This window comes from Catharus ustulatus, chromosome 24 (genome assembly GCF_009819885.2).
Source record: "Catharus ustulatus isolate bCatUst1 chromosome 24, bCatUst1.pri.v2, whole genome shotgun sequence".
NCBI lineage: Eukaryota > Metazoa > Chordata > Aves > Passeriformes > Turdidae > Catharus > Catharus ustulatus.
In genome coordinates this window covers 2790053-2807719 of record NC_046244.1, presented here as the reverse complement: position 1 = coordinate 2807719, position 17667 = coordinate 2790053, and the positions used below count along the sequence as shown (strand labels likewise).

The following is a 17667-nucleotide window of genomic DNA, read 5'->3' as shown; positions in this document are numbered from 1 at the left end:
AGGTGATAACAATTCCTCAGGGAAGTGAATGAGTTAATACAATTGCTCCTGCTGTCCTTAGCTGGCCATGGAGATGGAGACAAGCTCACCCTTCATGGTTCTGCCCTTCTTCTCCTCTCTAGGGGTTTAGTCTGGAGATAACTGAAGGCTGCAGCTGACACCAGAATCTCTGAGTTTTGCCCCTGGCTATGGAGTTGAGAGCAATGAAGGCCCCAGCTCAGCACACATATATATATACTAGCCACAGAGCCTTTCTGAATAAGTGGTGAGGAAGGGCATATAGAAGTTACCTGGCTCTACAAATTCCCTTTTAAATCCCAGTGGGAAATCAGCAAACAGAATCATTGTATGGATCGGAAGGAAAATTGAAGGCATTTTGTAATGCTGGTGGAAAGACTCCTCCTGCAATTGCACTGCAAAACAGACTATGGCAAGGTGATTTGGGGAGTGGAGAGGGTCACATTAATGTGGTGTCTTGACAAATGCACTTGGATGTCCTTCCCCATCTCAGCAGCAACAAGCTGCTCCTCTGATTTTCTAAAATCTAACTAAAGCTTTGATATATCATTAAGACACCACTCTTCAAGATTCACTGACACTCCAGAAAATGAACTGACACACCAGAAGTGGTTTTATGGAGTACATATGCTCACTCAGAACATTCCAAGAAAACAACAGCCCTCGGGTTTTTTTCCTGATAAAAAACATGAAAGCAATGCTTTTTCCAGGCTTCATGTAGCAGAGAATGACTGGCATGGATGTGAACAATTTGGTATAGCATGGGTTTCAAATTGAAGCACTTTCACACACTGTGAATTTACAACAGGGTAATTACTGGGGGGGAGGGAAGAAAGAGGGTTTCAATAAAACACCTCCTAGTGAAAATGAATGCAGACTATTACAGACCTGAGACAGAATGATTCCCAAGTGTTTTAATTTGTGCTTCCACTCCTTGCCTCTCTAGCAGTCATAATTTTGGCAACTACCAGCAACATCCCCAAGATTCAACAGCATTTGCAGAGCAAGCAGCTGCTGAAATGATTATGTCAAATCAGCATGCTGTTCTGTCTTTTCCATGTTTAATGATTCTCACCCTTGGAGAAGCAGTTTAAAGTGATGCATAACCCTTGGATTCTCAGAGGCTACTAACAGCTGTAGCTGTAGCACATAACTTTGGATGGGACTTTGTCACTCACCTTTCTTGCATGCATGCTCTGTGATTAACTTTAGAAATTATTGCACAGAGCCCTGCTTTGACTGGTTTGGGCCTGGTCCAAAGCCCTTTGAAGACAATAGACAATCTTGCAAGAGCTCTGACTTAAATTCTCTGAGGGCAGCAGAGAAGCTGAGCTTGTGTGAATACTTAATTTGAGTTTCTTAAACAATCAGTTGAGAAGAACATATAAATCAAGTCTTGCTTGACATTTGTATCTCTCTTTTGTTCAGACCTAAAGCCTCCAAAGGCAAAACTGTCACTGATGTGACTACGAGATACTGGGAAGGAAGGGGAAAGCTGCCACAAGTAACCCTTGATGGTGATGCTCTGCAGCTGCTGTCATGCCTTTGAGACAGCACAGAGTGGCACTAAAAAGCTTTGCTGTGCTCACAAATGGGTTGGACTTGTACAAACGTTGCCCTGGGGTTTTATATCACAGGCTGCTCTTGCATTCCACACTTTTGCACGTTATTTACTCAACAGTTTTCCTTTGCAATTGTGAATTCAGTAGTTGATGTGGCTGATCCATAATTCAGGCTGATTCTTGTCATGCTGCTGTGGCTGTGCAGCATGTGCCTGTACCACTGCTCACCCTTCCTGCTCCACCTCTGCAGCTCCACACCTTCACCAGCAGCAGTGACACTTGGTCACAGGCTCTCCTTCTGAACTCCAATGTGAGCAATCAATCCAGTAATCCCTGACTTGAGTGATAATAGTTAACTGAATTTTCACTGACCTTAACTAATCCCACCAATTAAAAATAATCTGTTCTTTATATTCAGAGTTAATAGCAGACTGAAGGCTGAAAAAGCAAGAACTGAAGGAGTAAGTCTTCTTTTAGAGTCTAAAAGCTCTGACAAAATTCAGACTAGCTTGTATTTCACATGATTTGCAACACAGTCTTGTCTCACACACTGTCCATGATCCTACAAGGATCCCATTTGTAGTGTAAGAGGCAAGGAATACCTGCATCACCAAGGATAAAGACCTCTGCAAACTTTCAGTTGCACTGTTCCCCACAGACCTTGGCTCCTACACTAAAAAGCAGTGTGATATCCAACCTGGTTTTGATAGTGCCTGTGCGTGTGGTTCTCATTAGTGTCACACAGACCAGAGGCTGAGAGCTCTGCGATTGAATGTGATCAATTAGGAGCCTTTTTTTCCTTTATGCTTCCACTGACAATGGCACTGGCAGCACCACCCACTATTCTGCATCTGGGCTGAAGGAGGGGCTGCATTGCTCTCCCTGGGTTAACAAATTGAATCCTTGCTGCTGTGGCATCGAGCTGAAGGCAAACCACCTTTACTCCTGTCTTTTGTGCTAAGACTGTCATGCTGTAAACAGAAATCTGAACAGTTACATCCAACCCTGTGGTAGGTTTTGCTTAAGTGCTGCCCTACAAATTCCTCCTTTAGCAGGTGTGCACAGGTCAGAAATGACATTGTATTCACAGCATCTCTGTGTGGCCATGAGTGGGCACTCAGAGATGTAAAGCTCATAGTCTTTGAGTGAATACACAATGCAAAGTGGCACCACAGCATAAACAGGGGAGCAGATTGGATGTTTGACTGACTAAATGGAACACAGAGGGCTTAGGGAAGCTGTGTAAAGAGGAATCAGCCCACAGCACCACAGTTCATGTTCCTGTTCCTAAAGAAAGTACTGTACATCTCCAGGCTCTTGGATATAAAAGACTCCACAGCTGCCTCCCTGCAGGAGTCAGGGTATTGGGGTGTCTTCACCAGCTACCACTACTCCTGGTTAACACAGGTGGCCTTTGTTGCTCCAATATATCACTGAAGTCTGTAATTAAGTATTAATATAAAGAAGTTTAAAGCTTCTGGCTGGCTACACTAGGCAGAAACAGTTATCTCCAACTTGAGTGAGAATACAGGCAACCTTGGGCAGAGAAACTTTTCTACCAGTCATACAATTGTTCTGTGTGATTACCTCAAGTCATCAATGTTACCTGCTGACCAACTTCCTTACAGGCTTTTCTGGCTCCTCCCCATCCTTGGGTGCAGTCAAAAAAGCAGAAGAGTTGCACAAAGGATATCCATCATATCTTTATTTACATATCACAGAAAACACATGCAACATGTCACAGGTTTTACTACAATGGAACAGCCTGTCCCTATCTCCTGTTACCAAAAACTTTATTTCAGGCTCACTAGGAAAACTATCACTTCCCCAGAAAGCTTCTAAAAATAATCATTAAAAATAACAGACCTGGCAGGATAGCTAAATGGGTGAGAGCTACAGGCTGGGATGTCTTGCTACATCCTTACAGAAACCAGGTGGTTCTCTGAAAGCAAGAAAGGAAGAAAGGAGTGGGATTAGATGGTCCCAAAGATGACAGGTAGGAAGTGGTATTGTGTAACAGCTAGGGAATATGTCTGGAGCAGTGAAAAAGGGAGAGAGCAAGAGGTCTGCCAGAGGGTCCTCTCTCACCTAGGCAGGCAGCTTCCTGCTGATCCATTTCCCATCTTTGATTCCACCTGGACACTACATATTTCCTCTACTCTAGGAACTTCCAGTCCTTAAGGAGGATCTATCTACCTTTATTCTCAAGCAATAAGTAAAGGGTAAAGTTTAAGCTTCTATCCCCTTTGCCCTGAAGGATCTTCCACATCTTGTGTCTCTTGAGAGGAGGAGATGAAACTGCAGAGCCTTTTCCTGCCAGGACCATCAGAATGGGAGTCATGATCATTGCTTACTAACTAGGAGAGAGGGACTCAATTCAGTGGCAGGAATGTGCTGAGGGAAGGGACAGGGAGTGTAGTCCTGCTATGGAAAAGGCTGATGCCACTGTATTTATAATGAACATGAGAGTTTCAGTCTAGCTGGGACCTGGTGTGTTCAGAGCCTGCAGCTTCCATCATTTGCTCAACTTTTTCCTCTAATTCCCATTGCTAGGTATAAACAGTCTGATCCCAGCTCCTGACCATATAGGCAGGAGTCCCACCCTCCTAAACATTAATGAAAGATCCCTGCTCTCCATTGGCTGACTCAGGCTCCACACAGCGCCCTTTCCTCCGGGTCACTCTTCGGTTCCGGTGGAATTTGGCGTAACAGCGTAGCCCTGTGGGAAAGACATGGAGAAGTGAGGAGAGCTCACTACAGCAGTAACACCAAATCTCTCTGCCTCAGATACTGGGGACAGTTCCAGTGCTGTGTCAAATAGGGTGGCAGAGAAATGCCTCACACAGACAAGGCATATTGCTCTCTGGGCACTGGCATCCTGTTTGGCTCACTGTTCTGTTTGGGATTACTTGTTCAGGCAGGTTTCACTGGCTTCTTGAAATACCAATGAATTATTCTAATTGTTTCCAGCAATTTTATGGAAGCCCTGCTTGGTCTCCCCCTATTACTTCCCATTACTAAGTAATCTCTCCACTGAGAAATTACTATAGACTTAATGTGCAGCAGCAATGACAAGGGACCTCCCCTCACTATTTACTTCCCTGAAGCTGCAAGAGAGAAGAAACTTTGAAGTATTTACTGGGAGGTCCAATCCAAAGTCCACTGCTCATCTTTTTTAATTTCTCTGTTCTAGATGCTCAAAGTGCAGGGTGTGAAAGAAGCTAGCTAATATAGCATAGATGAGTATGAAGCGGGGGAAAAAGGCATTTTATTTGTAAAAACCATGAGTACATATTCTCCCATGGCAGTGGAAGGAGCCTCTGGTCATGGTAACTAGTTGGCTTCTGACACCAAGAGGAGGTTGATTTTATGGTGTTTCTTGTCTGACATCAGAATGCATAGCTAGTTGGGCTGGACAGGGTACAGCCTACGAGTAAATAATTCTCATGAAAATCCTGCTTTTCAGTAGGATCTTGTCACTGGGGTTGGCAGGAGCTGATTTGATGAAACAGCAGCTCTTTTAACTTCCAGAGCAGGCAGCAGAGGTTTTATAACATTTGTAATACAACAGCTCAAAACTGTCCTTGGTTGTTCACTGGAGATCCAGATAATGTCACAGAACAGTCTTTTGGAATTATGTCCCTGGGCTACACTGAGACCAGCTAACTTAAAAAGTTGGTTTTGTGCCCCTCATTGCCAATCATCCCAGGGCAACCTGGCCTCCTAGAAGGGGAGCATGCAAGACCAGAGCTCTGCTCTTATCTAAGCCTCTTATCTATCTTACCTGGATCTTCCATCTCTGGGGATATTTTTTAAGCTACACAGGATGCACATTTGCCATCAACTTATATCTAGCTTAAGGATAAAGCAGGGCCTGGGGCAGCCTCATTAGGGATTGCAGCAAAACATTTCCAGGCTAATCTATCAGAAGGTCATCTCTGGTTAGGACCTTGCAGTGTTACACAATACACCCAAGGTGAAGAGCATCATTTAACATTGCAGCTCCAGGAAAGCTGCCCATTTAACTGGGCAAAAAGCAGGTGAACAGCCTGGTCAAATCACTGGGTACCTAATGCAGGCCACAAAACTTGGCAAACAGAGTTTTGTTCTGGCAAGCCAGACTCAGTGCCTGGAGCTGATCCTGAACATGTTTAGACTAGAAGAGAGAAAACACCTTTTAACACCTTCATAATGCACCTGCCTAGTAAGGGCTGCTGTGGATTCTTCAGAAATAGTTTCAAGAAGCAAAAGCCTGAGTCCTTCCCATATCTACTAAACTGCAACAAGCTCAGTTGAAATTAACTTGGGAAATGTTAGGCACAAGGTCATACAAAAGTGTTTTCATAGTCTGTGATACTTGAAAATACCACTGAAATGTTAATATATTGTGGCTTCTTCTGTTAGGTTGTAGACATCAGGATCTTTGTTTTCAAGAGAGAAAACAAGATATCCTAGAAGAGTCTATAGTCCCACTGTGAGTCAGTGGCAGAGAGAGGCTAAGAGCAGGAGAGCTTGGCTCCTGCTTTCACATACAAACCATTATTCCAAGTCAATGCTACAAAGTCTTGGGGGTGTGTCTTGGGGATGGTTTATATCCCACAACAACGTTTGCTTTTGGTTTTGTTTTGTGTCCAGAATGGTCACTGCCTCCCGTGGTTGCAGGGATATCCTGATGGGTGAGAGGCAGCCTGGGATTCTAAGGGGATTGAGGACAGGGGCTGCACTTCCTTCCAGTGGGGGTGATTGGCTCGGCGGCCACATGGTACAGTGGGTCTGACCTGAGATCCTGTTGCCCTGTGAGTTTTTTTCCTTTTTCTTTTTTTTTCTCTTTGTTTTTGGTTTGTGGTTTTTTGTTGTTGTTGTTTTATTTTTTTTTTCTCTTTGGCACTGTAACTATGGCTTGCTCCTCTGATGCTTGGAGCCCAGAGCTGATGTGTGCTGTGCCAGGACCCACCACTCCTCACCAGTGATCTGTGCCAAGGAGCAATTCCCTGTCCTGCAATCTCTTGACACTGCTTTGGGTGTTTTGCTGCACTTCAGTCCAACATCCACCAACCACCAGGAGCTCCCACTGCTTCTGCTTCTGCCACTTCTTGGGGCTTAGTGCTACAATTCAATTTGTCACCCCTGGTGTGCCCGCCTCTGCCATTCCAGCTTGCAGCTTCTGAGGTTTCCTGCTGCCATTCCCAAGGGATATTGAGACTGACGGCTTCCCTCGAGTTTGTGAAGGAAATCCCCGTCTCTCTCTCTCTCTCCATTGCCGTGTGCAGGGCTCGAGTTTGTGAAGGAAATCCCCGTCTCTCTCTCTCTCCATTGCCGTGTGCAGGGGCTCGAGTTTGTGAAGGAAATCCCCGTCTCTCTCTCTCTCCATTGCCGTGTGCAGGGCTCGAGTTTGTGAAGGAAATCCCCGTCTCTCTCTCTCCATTACCGTGTGCAGAGACTCGAGTTTGTGAAGGAAATCCCCGTCTCTCTCTCTCTCCATTGCTGTGTGCAGAGACTCGAGTTTGTGAAGGAAATCCCCGTCTCTCTCTCTCTCTCTCTCCAGGCCCAGCCGCCATTGCCGTGTGCAGCGGCGGCCGAGCCCGCGCCACAGCGCCCCCTGCAGGCGCGGGGGGAATCATCGCCCTGCCCTGCCCGGCCGGGAGCCAGCAGCGCCCCTGCTGGCTCTGCCCGGAACTGCAGCGAGGGGAAGGTCCCAGACAGGGCTGGGCTTGGGGCTCTGCTCTCATTGCTGTTTGTTTGTCTTCTGAGACATGGAAATACTAGTAAAGAACTGCTATTCCTTTTCCCAGATCTTTGCCTGAAACCCCCATAATAAACTATAATAATTTGGAGGGAAGGGGATAATATTTTCCATTCCAAGGGAGGTTCCCGCCTGTCTTCCAAACCAAGTCAGGGAACAAAGAGCTGGACTCACCTTCAGTGCACATACAGTCATCATAACACTTGTTGTTAAGGCCTCGATTGTGTGGTTTGCAGAGGTGTTCACGCAAGTCACAGCAAGAGCCTGCAACACAGGACCAGGGGTCAGCACAGCTCAGGTATTCCCTTACCTGTCGGGCTACTGACACCCATGACAGCTCCATCATACAGACATCAGCTGGTCCCACAGCATGCCTAGAGAGCCTCTGCCCTTCCCTTGCATGCCACTACCTGTCAGTAGCAGAAATCAGGATGCATGTCTTAAAACCTGGGCTAGATTTCAAACATCTTATGTTTGGAGAAATGACTCTGCCAAGCTGATCCTGACCTGGGAGGCAGTCAAGGTGGTGATCACATGGCTCTCCTTCAGCTGTCATGGTTTCATTTCCACTGTTCGGGCCCTTACTGCGGCGTTTTTCTATGGAAAAAAAAAGAGATGCTGATAGAAAATTTCACACTAGTGTTTTCATTTTAGAGAATATATTGTTCCAGGGTAAAAACAGCCTCAAATTTCAAGAGTTTGAACTCTAAAACTTCATAGTCTAATCTCCTCCCTATTTCTCAACTCTCCATTTATCATTCTTCCTCTGCCCTCCAAATATGCATCCAAAATGAGAAACATTCTGAAACTGAGCACAAAACTCAGTTGGCATGATTGGCGATTCTCTTTCCCCACCACTCTGATCTCATGTCCTTAAGCACATCTATGAATACTAGCTGTAGAGGAGCCTTAGAAGATGACTTTTGGAAAAGAGGTTTAGCACCTTTCTTTTTAGCAGCTGGCCACATTTCTGGTTTGAGATCCTCATAATCAGTCCAGTCAAAGAGTGCCATATCCAAAGTGGGCATCACATCCCCATCTTGCCTGAGGCGAGCCTGCAAACCACAAAAAAAAACCAGACAGAGAACAGATTACACTTCTGTGGAGACACTGAAGTCTGCAAATTTTCATAGTGCTTTTATATATTAAAAAGGCTTCATGTTTCCCCTCCCCTCCTCCACTCCTGTCTTATCCACTGGGGATTCCTGGCATCTCATTTTCAAAAGCAAAGAGCTTTCCCTTGTTGAGGCTGAAGCCAAGAGGGAAATTTCCATTGCTTCTGTATGAGAGCAAAAGGTGAGCAATGAGCATTAGGACATCTTGGCTCTTCAGCCAAGGGCTCCTACTGTCTCTCTGGTCCTTGCAACTCAGTGAAGCTGAGGGACAGCTGAGGGAGAGGCAAGGCTTGGATGTACAGAACAGTTCCCAGCTGTCTCTTTACCTGTGACCGTGGGGAAGTGGCTGGAAGAACAGGAGGCTCTTCTGTGGAAACTGCTGTGTCCAATGTAGAAATGAGGAGCATGGTGGGAGCCAGACTTGTAGCTTCCTCTGCCTGAAGACTTTGAAACTGTTCTTCAAAGCTTTTGGGTTTCTTGTACAGGGAGCTTGGCCCAGCATCAGGAGTCTTCCCTGCAGAGGGCAACAGGTACAGTGGCATTACCTTTCTCATCCCTTTTCTCCATGTGACAGATTTGAGTCAAAGGAATTCATGTTTCCTCCAGTCGCCGACACTGTTCCATGACCCTGAGCCACTGTTTAGACCACTGTAAAACAGTAATGAGTTATTACAGTGATAAATCAGGTCCAGAGCTTGATTTTTGCATGCTTAAGACATACATAATCACACCTTCCTGAAGATATGTCTGTGTCTTGTTTAAGAAGTAAAACATGTCTTTTTCTGGTCTCAGGAGTACAAAGTGCACCTGTTTAACCATTTTTAAACCAATGGATTAAGCTGTTGCAAATACCTGTGAATACATTCTTATTTGATTTTAGTAGTGAGTTATTTCAATTTAGCTCAAGTCAGGACTTACCTAACTTGAAATTATCTTCACAGATATATCCCTCTTCTTCATAAGTATTTATTTAAATATAGACCGTAAGTTAACCTCAAGAAATAAGCCGTTTGTAGTCTGCAAATATTGCTTCAAACCAGCTTTGTTGCATACTCTTCTATATTGCTAACACAAGCTGTTTAGTCGGTCCCCTGAAAAAACAATAGAGCTCTTCTTACTGAGGCAGGGAGGAGTGATAGATGGAACTCAAGGACGTGACACTCAGCTTGTCACATAGTGTAGATTGACACAAATTGCCTCACTTTAACAGAACTCAAGGTTTACCACACTGAGCTCATACCAGAGACACACACCCACAACTTGACCTGCAAAGGAAAGCAGTCCCTGTCAAAATCAAACAACATTTTCAAGTTATCAGTGCAATTTCACCTATGCAAAATCTGATTTTTTTTTTGGTTGTTCAGCATAAACATAGAAGAATAGAAGCTCTGGTGAGAAAAAACTAATCTTCAAAACAAAATAAGGGAGTTGTGTTTTTTGTAATTCTCAGCATTTTTTGAAGTAAGTGGAGAGATTAAGCATGGCTTGGACATATTTGTTCCTAAACTGGGTCATTTGCAAAAAATTAAAAAAATAAAGCAGGCCACCCAAAGCAGCCCTTCAAGTCTTATGGACTTTCAGAGCTCCCCCTGTAAGACAAACCAGGTCATTCTCACAAAATTGCAGCCAGCACTAAAATTCTGTGCAGTTCCCCTTTTTTCTTGTGCCTCTTTTGTTTGGCAGATTTCTCCCCAGAGCAGGCACACACTCCACGCCCTCCACACACCCGTGTGGCTCCACCACAGCTGTGTCTCCTTGCCCTCACACGAGAGACACTCATTTCCAGAGACACAACAGCCCCAGCTTCCCTGGGAGCTCAAATACCTCGGTGGTGTTTGAGCCTGTCCCTGCGGCTGTGGCGACGATGCTCTCGGTTCTGCTTCTTCCCTTTCTCAGAGCCTGGGGACTGGTTTTCCCTCTCAGGATACGCCAACTCAAACCCCAGGAACACATCCTTGTTCTGTTTCAGGGCTGCTGGCTGTCCTTCTGCCACCAGCTCTTCCACAGCTGAAGCTCCACTGCCCATCTTGAGGGTGTCTTCTCCAGCCAGCTGCCCTCTTGAAGGCGTGGCATGGACCCTCTCCTTCTTGGCCAAGCCTTGCCTGTGATGGCGCCCAGGTCTGGGCTGCTGCAGCCACATCTCTTGGTTTTGAAGGTGGTTGTTCTCTGGGCCATTTTTGAGCTGTGTGCCAGGGTTCAGGGAGACTGCAAGACTGATGTCAGAAAGAACCAGCATGCACAGGAAAAGCAAAGAAGAGAAGGTGGAGGAAGTTTCCATAATCATGGGTGCTCTGTCTCACCTGTAATTAAATCAGAAAAAAAACAAAACCAAGACAATCAACACTTAGGAACTGTAAAGGCCATCAAGATTCAGTCCTAGGACACTTAGATGAAAACCATTATGGTGTCCTGAGCTGGAAGCAAGTTATTCCCTCTTTGCTTATCTCCTCTTCTCCCAGCCCTGATTACAGCAGCTGAGACACATGTGCAGGGCCTGCAGGGCTGAGAGGTCCCAGTTTCATGTGCAAATGAGGCCATCAATCAGCAGGACACTTCCCTTTGATTCCTCACTAGCCCCCCTACCCTGCTATTCACAGCCCACCATCTGAGGGGCTGGCTGCTGCCCACAGCTCCCAAGCCTGGCACAACACCAGCTGCCCAGCCAGGGCTGTCTGCTGCCAGGTTGGCATCCTGGGCTAGGGGCACTGGCCCCTCCTCACAGCTGGTTTCCCTGCAATGAAGATGTCAAAATGAACAGAACTTGGGCCAGATGGTGGCCTCACAGGACCAGGAACAGCTCAAGAGACTTCCACACGTGTTTGCATAGTGCTTCAGGGTGGCTAAATTGGTCAAAGAAAGAAAAACACTGGAGATTTCATGCTGATACTTTATGGCATAGCAGGGAAATAAAAAGGGTGTCAGTAGAGCAGGGGATGCTGGTGTGAAGAGCAAGGGACAGAGAGGCAGACTGAGATTTCTTTAGCTTGCCCTGCTTTCCCTCCTTGATCCTGCACAGGTTACAAGGCAAGGCTGTCACTGGGGGGGTAATTTAAGTCCCAAGAACATTGGGACCAAATTTCACTGAGTCCAGCAACACAGTGGCTGCAGACTTCTCATTCATTCTGCTTCTCTGTCATATTTTTGAGGGTCTTCTTTAATCCTTGTTTTTCTGTTACAAGACATGGTTTTGGGACATTGCACAGGTCAGAGCATTCTCTAATTAAGTTATTCAGTCATTCTCCCCTGTCCTTTCCCACAAAATGGGGGAAGGGATTTGTAGAATTTCTAGCACAGCTTTTCCAGACTGTCCCTTTCTCTCTGGGCAGCATGAGGACATGCTTAAAAACAGAGTTCCCTGGGATACTGCCTGTGTTTACATCTGAGAAATACTGTCACAGAGTTCCAGCCACAGCTTTTCCCTCAACCTCATCCCAGCCTTTCCTGCACCTGATTTCCATGTGTTCACCAGAACCACTTTGCTGCTTAATCACAAGGGTTCATACTGCCTCATCCAGGCGATTTTCTGCTTGACCAGTGTGTTGATTTGGCACAGCCTGGTTTGGTAGTGGGGAGGTGGCCACAGAGGTGGCTTCTGTGAGGAGCTGCTAGAAGCTTCCACCGTGTCTGACAGAGCCAATCTCTGATGGCTCTGAACATGGGCATGCTGCTGGCCCAACTAGAAAGGTTGGTAACACCTCTGGATGATATTTAAGAAGAAAATCAAAACAGCACAAGCATGGCTTTTCCAGGGGTGGTGAGGTGGTGTGGCCGGGGCTGTCCCCAGCCATGATGAGCCTTGCCTGCTTGGGTTCTTCCTTTCCCCTTTTCTTTCAGACTGAGACAGATGTGGAGAATTTAGAGTCGGTTAAAATGCTGCTATCACAGCAGCCCAGCATCCTGGAGTTGAGAGATGCCTTCATCCTGTTAATTGAAAAAATCCTGTTCACACACTCACCAGCCAATCCTGCCTTTCCAAGATTCCTCTCTGTGCTGTTCATAGCCTGGGAATGTGTTTTCAGTTCCATTCTCTGGAAAGAGGCAGGCAGCACAGGGACCTTTTTTTCATGCAGTTTTCAAAAAGCAGGTCTTTCTACTGGCTATTAAAGACAATAAACTGTTCCTTGAGGACTGGTTTAGGAGGCACTGGGTAGCTCACTTGCTGGAGGCATAATGCTAGAAATACTATTTTATTGGCAACTATCTGGAGAAAAGGAAAACCAGGCTGACAGCTAAATCTATTTAAAAAGGCATTTGAAGTTCTTCTTCAAAACTGCTAGAACAAATAGCAACACACAGCTCTGCATGGGGTCATTTGCTTTTTCCCAAACCAAGGGGTCTTTGTTTTTTTCCTAGGATTTTCTCTTTAAGAACCAAAGCAAACAAGCTGGATTAAGACATCATTCGGAACAACTCAAAGAGCTAGAAAGAGCATCTTACCTTTTCATCTGTAGGCAAAATACCAAGAGGAGAGAACAAGTGCAAAGAGAATGCAAGGGTGTCTCCAATCTCACACTCACAGACGTGGCCCTTTGATGGCAAACCTGACAGACACATTCTGATTTTCAGTGGGAGCTGGGAGGCAGCTAAATGCTGCAGGGCAATTAAACAGAAGGTCTGCTTCAAAGCACAGGGGGCATTTATTTAAGCTGCCCAGCTGTCTTGTTAGCATGAGCCAGGATGAAAATGCAGGTATAAGCACAGATTGCCTCACCTTTGTGCTGGCAGAGCGGGCAGGTTAACGTGCTGTGTTACAATCACTGGGAATCTTGCATTAATAATGCAGATAAATACCTGTGCTACTGTCCCCTGTTGTCAGGGGAGATCTGAGCTGTTTGCTAAACCAAACCAGTGCATGGACAAGTTTTGGCTTAATGCAACACTGCTGTGCTAGAGGCAAAGCAGACCCAGCCTCCTCCTAACCACCTGTTTCCATATCCTGATCTATCTTTAATTCCAGAAACCTCTTTGTACCTCCTTCATTTTTCTTACCCTATAGAATTCACACTTAAAAAGACAGCTAGAAAACACAACAGCATCCCTGGTTCTCAGTGCTCAGTTCCTCAATAGTTGAGCACCAAAGTAAACTTCACCCTCTTTTCTAGCAGGAACAAAGTCCACAGAAGAGCCCCATGCTAGCCTGGGCTCATTGGTGTAGGTGACAGAAAGGTTCTCACCCTGCTGATGCAGCCTGCAAAGGATGAAATTCTGCCTGAGACACCCACCAGGCAGAAAGAAGTCTGGCCATGTAAGGAGTTGCCTTTGCTAAATTGCTATAAACAAACACACATTACAACAAAGCCCAGAATTCATCCTTGTCTTAGGGGTCATATATTAGCAAGGGAAATAGATGGAGTATCTGCCAGGTTAAGCTGCCCCTGTAGCTCTTCAAAACACCAGACCTACATCCTCATTGCTCCATCCCTCTTCCTGCACTGCCTTACAGACCCTCAGGATTACCTGAGACAGCAAATCTGCCTCTCACATGAACACAGGTACAGCAGAGCTGACAAGAGCTGGGGCTGAAGAGTGAGTTGCAGTTTTCCAGCCATAATTTCTGATCCATTTTGGGTTAGTAGTGGATGGTTACAATCCTGTAAGGGAAACTGGGGGAGGGTTGCATCTTAGATAACTTTCCCTGTGGGAAGTCTTCTCTGGACTCACCAATATAATTGCTATTTCTCTGCTCATAATCCTGCAAGGCAGCCATGCACTGACCAGGTACACAGAATTCACATTTTTTCCACAATATATACAGTTGTGTCACCTTGGCTCTGAAATAGACTCTGAAACTGTCCCTGGTGTATTTGTTTTGTATTTGACAAAGCAGGAACATCAGATCATCTACATTCATTCACATATTTTACTTAAAACATGGTATCTGACAGTCCTAGCTTTAACTTTTCACAAATGTTCTTCATGTCACAGCCAAGAGGAACAAAACCCTTGAACCAAGAAGACTGTCAAGATCCTTGATGCCTTTAGTATGCTCAAGGGCTGAACCAAGCTGGACTCAAGCACCCCCAAGCTGGGCCAGATTTCTTTTTAGCTCTGATAAACTTGGACTTTGACAGACGTGTGTAAAGATTTCCTGGACTCCAGACAATCCCAGCCTGCAGCAATACACAAAGTGTATGGGCATCTACATGTGTGTTGTGTGTATATGCCTGTGTGGCAGGCATGGCAGACAATAAACCCAGCTCTGTGTGCCAGGCTCCCTGTAAATAAGAAGCCATGGGGTGATGGATGGGCTTGAGAAGGCCTGGAGCAGAATGGATGGGGCAGGCTCTATGGTGGCTGACATGCAGAGAGCTGGCTGGAGCCATGAGGATGGCATTGTGCAGATAAATGAGATTTCACTTCCCTGCTGGGTCTCTTTCCATCTGTTTTTCTGTTTCTGGAGGCGAATGCTGGGAAGGTTCATAAACAATCTGCCAAGAGACCTTCCCATTTCTAAAAGCTCAATCCCAGCTTTCTAGGCTCTCCCAGAGCAGGTAAGTAATATTTGCCCTTCTCTTTTCCTCTCCAGGGAAAAGGACTAACACTTTTATTCTCTCCAACACTTTCTGCATACTTGATTTGTAAAGAATTTAAAATGGTTTTGCTGTTGTCCCAGACATCCTTGGGATGACAGAATAGCAGAATTCCCTGCTCACAGACCTTCAGTCCTTTTGTGTTCCTTTTCAGAGCTGCCCTGCTTTTTAGGCTTCCTGTTTCCATCATCACCATTCCTCCCTACCTTGCCTTTCAAGGACTTACTGGACTCCCAAATTTCTTTGTCCCTCATGACTGTGATGCAAGAAATTTCCTCTCTGCAGATATTTGGGCTACCTGAACACACACACCCCCACACACCCCCACACATACACACCCACCCTTTGCCCTTTGAAACATCTGGTTCCTTTACCTGCACTGTTTTCTCTCACTTTTGCTATCCCCAAACAGCACTTCAGAATAGAAAGGGCCAAATTCAATAATACACCAATTGCATTAGTGGCACAAGAGACAGGACATAAGGATTCAGGCTTGCAAGGCATTAAGGAGTAGCTGTAGCTGCCCCTGTGCCTTCACAAAGCCTCTCCCTGGGGCAGTTTGTGTCCAGTGATCACCTGAAACTTGATTCACTCAACATCAGTTGTAGGGCTGGAGCTGGGACTCCCCTCACCCATCAGCTCTGGCTGACAGCTTGTGCTCTGCCTTCCTATGAGGACAGAAGTCATCTGTCCACACAGCACAACCTCCCTCTCCTGCAGCCCAGGCTTGTGAGCTGCCCCAGTCCCTGCTGAGCTCCAGCACCAGGAGCTCCAGTCCAGTGTTTTCCTTGATACTGGATACCTTCAAGTCACCGCATGCCCCTAGCCACAGCTGTGGCACCTTTCCCCTGAGCCTAGCCCAACCTGCCCTGAGAGCTTCCCAGCACATCTGCCAGGGACAGGTCAGCCCAGCAAGTCACTGCCCTGAAGGGGAAGGGCCCATGAATGAATATGCAGTACACTCTGCTCTGCTTCCCTCTGGGACTTCACAGTGTGGCTGACGCAGCCATCACAGGTGACCTGCTATCAAACAGTCTGCTCTACCCAATAATGAGACTAAAATAGCAATGAGCCTGAGATTAGCATCTAATATATAGTTGCTTTGCTGTCAGCATGGCAGAGAAGACTCTTCAGTTTCATGTGCTATGCCAGGTGACAAATGGGACACAATCAATAGGAAAGGTCATTGTTCACCCAACTGGAAAGTACTCGCCAGTGTTAGAGGGAAGAATGGGGCAGATTTGCCCTGATCTTCACTGGGAGGGAGACATGGATGTGTCCTGATTGGCAGAACAGTTAGGCTGTGCTTTCAATATTCTTCCTTGCATGACATTCTCACTTTGAACCATGCATTTAGAATTAATGCCTCTTTCTCCAAGGGAGAGGAGATGGGAATACAAAACCACTTCCATTAAACCCTCCGGCTGACAGAAAACTTCAGGTGTGAATTGGATAAGTGTCACTTAAATTCTACGTGATTAATCACTAACTGCAATAAGCCATTAACTGATGCCAAATTGATTTAATTCAGAAATGAGACCTCACTTTTATCAGCAGAAGAAGAGCAGACAACAAGCCGCGGGTACCCAGGGGCTCGGTGCACGGCTCTGTAAACCGTAAACAATGACTCGGTAGGAAAAGCTCTCGTCACCCCTCGGCATCTCTGGCTCGGAGCCGGGACATCCCCCTGGGTGCAGGAGGGGCTCGGCCCCCCGAGAGGGACGGTGTCTCTGTCCGAGGCGACTTTGCTTCCAAGAGCGATGCGGGGAGCTCGCTCGCAGGAGTGACCACAGTGGGACGCGAGTCCCAGAGCCCGGTACACGGTGCAGGGCACGGAGGAGACCCGTGCGGCAGAACCGCGGTGGTGTCCGGAGCCCGCTGCCCAGCCCGGGTCACAATCGGTCCGGCCGAAGGCACCGCGCCCCAGCACCGGCGCTGTCCGAGCCCGGAGCTCGCCCGCCCCGCCGAGCGATGCCGCCGTGACCGGAGCTCCGCGCGCATCCCGGCGGCGGCAGGACGGGGGATCCCCGTCACCCCAAGTCTTTGTCTCCTCCGGGGAGGTGGGAAGGTGTCCCCCACTCCTCCCCAGACCCTGCGGCAGCTCAGGGGAATCGCGCGCGGAGCAGCAGCCCCGGCCCCGAGCAGCGCTGCCTTACCTGTCCCGGAGGTGCCGGTGCGGCGGAGCCCGGCACGCTGCGCAGGCTGAGCTGTGCGAGCGGCGGACGGGAGGAGGGCTGCGGGGGGCAAGGGGTGTTCAAACCCGAGAGGAGGGGAGGAGGAGGAGGAGGAGACAGGGGAAGGCAGTGGGGGAATGTGGAGAGGAACCGGGGACGCCGGGAATCCCGGGGGACTGGGGTGCATGGTGCGGGAGGAGGTGGGGCTGGGAGGGGCGGAGGGGCTCCGGGCGAGCGGGGGGGCACGGGCATGCCAGGGCAGCGGGGTGCGGGGGTGCCCGGCGCTAGGGAGGAGGTGGGTGAGAGCGCAGGGTGCTGGTGGCAGCAGCGGCCCCCGGCCCGGGCACGGACGGGACAGACAAAGACCGGAGACAAAGGCGTGGCAGCCCGGGGTGGGGGTAGCGGGTGAGCCGGTGAGCCCCGCTCACCTGCGCGGTGGGGCGGGCTCCACGCTCCCGCAGGGTTCCCCCGCGTTATGGCCACGGAGAGCCTCAGGCGGCTCGGCGTGCCCCGCTCCCTGCCCCG

The 17667-nt window shown here is 47.7% G+C and overlaps 1 protein-coding gene across 1 annotated transcript; it reads right to left on the bottom strand.

Moving 5' to 3' along the window:
- Positions 1–3270: 3270 nt before the first annotated feature.
- DRAXIN (dorsal inhibitory axon guidance protein) lies at positions 3271–17654 on the bottom strand. Its single transcript, XM_033079719.2, has 7 exons — positions 17125–17654; positions 10263–10738; positions 8765–8952; positions 8267–8378; positions 7831–7920; positions 7498–7587; positions 3271–4299 (listed from the first exon to the last, which is right to left on the bottom strand). Exons 2-7 carry the CDS (start codon positions 10720–10722, stop codon positions 4187–4189), a joined length of 1053 nt encoding a protein of 350 aa, XP_032935610.1. The 5' UTR covers positions 10723–10738; positions 17125–17654; the 3' UTR covers positions 3271–4186.
- Between the last annotated feature and the right edge of the window lie 13 nt (positions 17655–17667).

Bases quoted from the DNA above. Each gene is read 5' to 3' on its own strand.
- DRAXIN (XM_033079719.2), bottom strand. From the start codon at position 10,722: ATGATTATGGAAACTTCCTCCACCTTCTCTTCTTTGCTTTTCCTGTGC. The intron at 8,953-10,262 runs GTATTTGAGCTC...TGCCCTCTGCAG, and splicing joins CAGGCTCAAACACCACCGAG to GGAAGACTCCTGATGCTGGG. The intron at 7,921-8,266 runs GTGCTAAACCTC...TTTTTTCCATAG, and splicing joins GCCAGCTGCTAAAAAGAAAG to AAAAACGCCGCAGTAAGGGC.